Source organism: Cibotium barometz, chromosome 53 (assembly GCF_041138505.1).
Source record: "Cibotium barometz isolate CiBa-2024 chromosome 53, ASM4113850v1, whole genome shotgun sequence".
Lineage (NCBI taxonomy): Eukaryota > Viridiplantae > Streptophyta > Polypodiopsida > Cyatheales > Cibotiaceae > Cibotium > Cibotium barometz.
This window is the reverse complement of record NC_141098.1, coordinates 3,572,182-3,576,300: the sequence shown is the minus strand read 5'-3', so window position 1 is coordinate 3,576,300 and position 4,119 is coordinate 3,572,182. Positions and strand designations below refer to the sequence as shown.

Genomic DNA, 4,119 nt, shown 5'->3' with positions numbered 1-4,119 from the left:
AGGGCAATGCATGGTATTTATTTTTTATGTGAGTGGGTACTTAAATTCGATGTCCATTAAGGTAGATTCGAACCTAGTTACCTCCTCGAGAGGCATGGGCACTACCGTTAAGGTATAGCCTAGGAGGCAATACTGTGTTCTGTTTTGTGTGGGCTTGTAAACTCATTTTTTAAAGGTTCGCACCTACCAATTTACTGACCAGCATTCATCAATTTACTGCCTGGTTGCCTCTATTTAGTCCACCTGATTCTTGTTACCTTCTTAAATTGCGAAGGCTTTAAAGGGCAATTAAACTAAAATATTAGACCTTAGTTACAAAGAAAAAGAACATATTGCTTCAGCAAGGTCACAATACTAGTCCACTATGTGCCCTTCATCTATGTATCAAAAAACAACAAAAGTTAAGGTAGACATGAAGCCAGCAAAGCAATGATGCAAGCAATCAAAGTCCTTGTGCCTGTCAATCAAACAAGAAGTTACACAAATGAATCAACAAGGGAGGAGAACCTGCAGTCTGCAAGACTGGGAAGACCAGTGAAGCTCCTTCTGCAAGTTGAAGAAAGAAACGTCCCAAGATTGAAGCCCCCGAGAAACCAAGAAGAGGATGAGATGAATGAGGAGCAGCAGGTAGGCAGGAACAGAGTGTGAGAATGTGTTGTAGTATGAGAATGTGTATGTATACTACAACCTGAGCCCATAGCGGAGGGGACACAAACACCCCAGCTTTTGGACCTACTTGTATTGCTTTCCCCAAATCTTTGAGGAATGTGTCGATGTCCAGCCTTTCTTTTCCTCTTCATGGGAAGGGAAGACCCTTGCTATTGCTCTCTCACACTAAAAGAACAAAGTCCATCACATAGCTAGTTAGGAGCTCCACACACAGGACTTCTCAACTTCATCTCCGTTCCCACCATTTGCATATACACTAGTGATGGTAGTTCTGTATTTTCTTTTAGTTACTTTTTCCATGGCGCAATATACCCATGGTATCATTGTATCACTCATGCTCTCACAGATATTTTGTAGACGTTAATATTACTCTCTCTCTCTCTCTCTCTCACACACACACACACACACACACCCCCACCCACACACACACCCACATCCACATCCACATCCACATCCACACCCACACATCACAAAACAGACAACCACATTATACTATTTTAACACTGAGTCTGTAATTGTCTTTTGAATTGGTCTGCATGCCATAAAAAAAAAACCTATTTTGCAGGCACAGGCCATTTGTTCCAGCAAGCCAAAAAACCACAAAAGAGTCTTGTATTTGGCATGTGCAATGCAAAAGCAGACTCGTGTACAACTCTGCAATGCAGAATCATGCAGTTGCAAATAGCAATACAAGCTACTTTGAAAGCTTCCAAAAGTATCAAGGTGCTGCATATTGTAACAGAGACATGAAAAAGATGTCAAATACTTGCATTGAAATACCAAAAGGTTGATTTCCACATCTAGAAGCAGCCAAGCAAGTGTAATAATGCAACTACTTGGGCAAACACATTGGACCTGGTGTGAACTTCTTGCTTATACCCATACCTGAAATCTCTGCTTAACCACGGGGCTAGAGATGTCACGGTATCTTCTCAGCATGCTAACCAGAAACATTGTCTGATGGACTTCCCGGAGGGACTTCTCCTTGATCATCTGCCGGTGGGGCTGGCCACATCTGTGGGGCTCCATATCCCATGCTGGGTAGCTGAGCCATGTACATGGATGGATCCATGGGCATTGCTGGCCTTCCGACAATGTATGCTGGTGAGCCTGTCACGTTTTGAGCTACCTGGGACAGCGGAGGCCCATACCCAGGAGCCTGTGGCTGTGCCATATAATACATTCCCCCATAAGGGATAGCATCAGCAGGTGGGAGACCACCTCTAGCTACTGAAAGCCCTTCCTCTTTCACCTCATCCCTAGGAACAATGTCCACCAAGAAATCAAAAATGTCAGTTCTAGTGATTGCTGCTGCAATGTCATTTCGCTGCAGCGTCCGCCTCTTATTCTCTTCGGCATGCATCCACGACCTTAAAGTTAACTCCAATGTGAACATCTCACAGGCTTTCGCAAAAAGAACAGGTGCCTCGGCGGAGATCATCTTCACGTCCTCATCTGCTTTCATTATCTTCTTGATTCTAGCCAAAGGCAGCTGATGGTTCTTAAAATCATTCACCTGCTCAATATCTTGCCTTTGAGTGTTCCAAAAATGCTGCAGCTGCTGCATGTGGATATTCTGATACCCCATAGGTTGCATTTGGGCAGCAGGATAGCCACTCGAAGGTGGTCCAGGCATCACACCAGATGGCTGTACTCCTTGCATCTGTCCTGGTGCAAAGGCATATTGCACATGGGGCTGCCCACTTGCCACACCCATGGGTTGCTGGTTATTTTGTTGATCCATTGTCTGAGCTAACCTCTCAACACTTTTGGCGCCGTGTTGAGTGTATTGCTTGTTGCCTGGAAGTGCAAAATGCTTCTAATGAATTCAAGATGTTTTGTTGCCCCTGCACATAAAACCCATCTTTACATTCAACACCTCACATGCACATAGCCCATCTGAAAATGTACTCCACGAGCCCTTCTAAGGTTCTCCCCTTTTCATCAATTCAAAGATGATTAGCTGCAACTGTGCATAATATCCATCTTCGCATGCCCATTTGATGATCTACACTTTACATGAATATATACCCATCAAAAAATGTAATACCCATGCCCACCTAATGTTCTTTTCTTAGTCTTCACATGCCCATATGATAACCTACTTTTCACATGCACAAATACCCATCTAAAAAATGTGCTCGCCATGCCCATCTAATGATTTTTCTTTAACTTCACGTGCATATTTAATAATCTACACTCCAAATGCATATATAACCATCTAAAAATGTAATCTCCATGCCCATGTAATGATCTCTCCTGCACATGCCTAACTAATGTTGTCCCTTGACATGCACATCTGATGGTCATGCACTAAAATGAGCCCATGTGCAGAACTAAACCTTAAATTAACAGACGCATATAATGATTCCAACCAAATTAGTTTCTTCATAGATATCTCTTTCATAGGATGACACACACAAACAAAACAATGATTGCCCTGTCAGGTAACTATCCCGTATACTGCAGTCAGATGCATAAAAATGAGTTAAAGATGAGAGTTCTCTAACCTTGACTGGGCTGCTTGATCTTCCCACAGCGCCTCAGTCAAGCAGCAAACATTCAAGGCTCTTCATTCGGCGCGATCACTCAGAGCACACAGACGGATCTCGCTTCTTCGGCCCACAAACAAAAAAAAAAAAAGCAGAAAACGAGCGCTGGAAATACAGAAGAACAGAGAGGACTATAAGGCAACGCTTAGTCATCTTATTTGACCTGCAAATTAGGGCATAGATTAAAGTTGATTCCTTTGCAAATGTGTTTTTATTAATAATTTAGTACATAAATGCATAGTGGTTTTATTGTTCTTTTAGGGAAATGTTTGTGAGGGGCTCTACACACTTGGGCAATGCACTCCTCTTGGTCTTTGTAATGTATCTGAGGACATACTAGTGCTTTAAGTGGGGCCAAGCTTCGCGTGCCTTACTAAGGTATGGGCACGTCCGTGCTCACTTGGGCAGTGCCCATATGTTGACTTGATGTAAAGAGCCTTACATGGCTTACAAGATGGATGTTTAGATGCAAGGGGCCTAATATTTCCTTTATCTGTTTTGCTTGCATGCAAACATATCCATGTCTCCACATTCTGCATCAGGATTTACATTGTGTAGCCAAAAGTGTGCCTCTCATAGACTACCCACACCATTGTATGTGTGAGATCCCTGCCCCCTCCGCGGTGCCCGGCCCGGCAGCGAGAGCGGCATCCGCCTCCCGCGCGGGGCGGGGATCCACACTTGGGGCCTCGCCCGCGGATGTCCGGGACGAGAGGCTAGCTCGGGCGGTCCCTCCGAGAAGACCGGGCCCGGAAGACACGGGTGATTCCGCCATGGGAAAAATCTTCCAACATGGGAATTACTCTAACGACTCAAAGTCTTAACTAGTTAAGCTGATCTGACCGAACCTGAAGTCACATAGTCAGATCAACGAGATCCAGTATCAAAATTTGGTTTC

General features: G+C 44.2%; 1 protein-coding gene across 3 annotated transcripts; it reads right to left on the bottom strand.

Annotated features, from left to right (window-relative positions):
- Positions 1-1,264: 1,264 nt before the first annotated feature.
- LOC147608191 (nuclear transcription factor Y subunit C-1-like) lies at positions 1,265-3,371 on the bottom strand. Of its 3 annotated transcripts, XR_015264457.1 has the most exons (3): positions 3,180-3,371; positions 1,555-2,516; positions 1,265-1,395 (listed from the first exon to the last, which is right to left on the bottom strand). XR_015264457.1 is itself a non-coding variant. In XM_086789212.1 (2 exons), exon 2 carries the CDS (start codon positions 2,411-2,413, stop codon positions 1,610-1,612), a length of 804 nt encoding a protein of 267 aa, XP_086645338.1. In that variant the 5' UTR covers positions 2,414-2,516; positions 3,180-3,371; the 3' UTR covers positions 1,265-1,609. The 3 variants fall into 3 exon arrangements, 2 of the variants coding, with proteins under 2 accessions (XP_086645338.1, XP_086645339.1); XM_086789212.1 differs by having other exon boundaries at positions 1,265-2,516; XM_086789213.1 differs by having other exon boundaries at positions 1,265-2,469.
- Between the last annotated feature and the right edge of the window lie 748 nt (positions 3,372-4,119).

Excerpts from the sequence above, each read along its gene's own strand:
- LOC147608191 (XM_086789212.1), bottom strand. The coding sequence starts at position 2,413 with ATGGATCAACAAAATAACCAGCAACCCATGGGTGTGGCAAGTGGGCAG.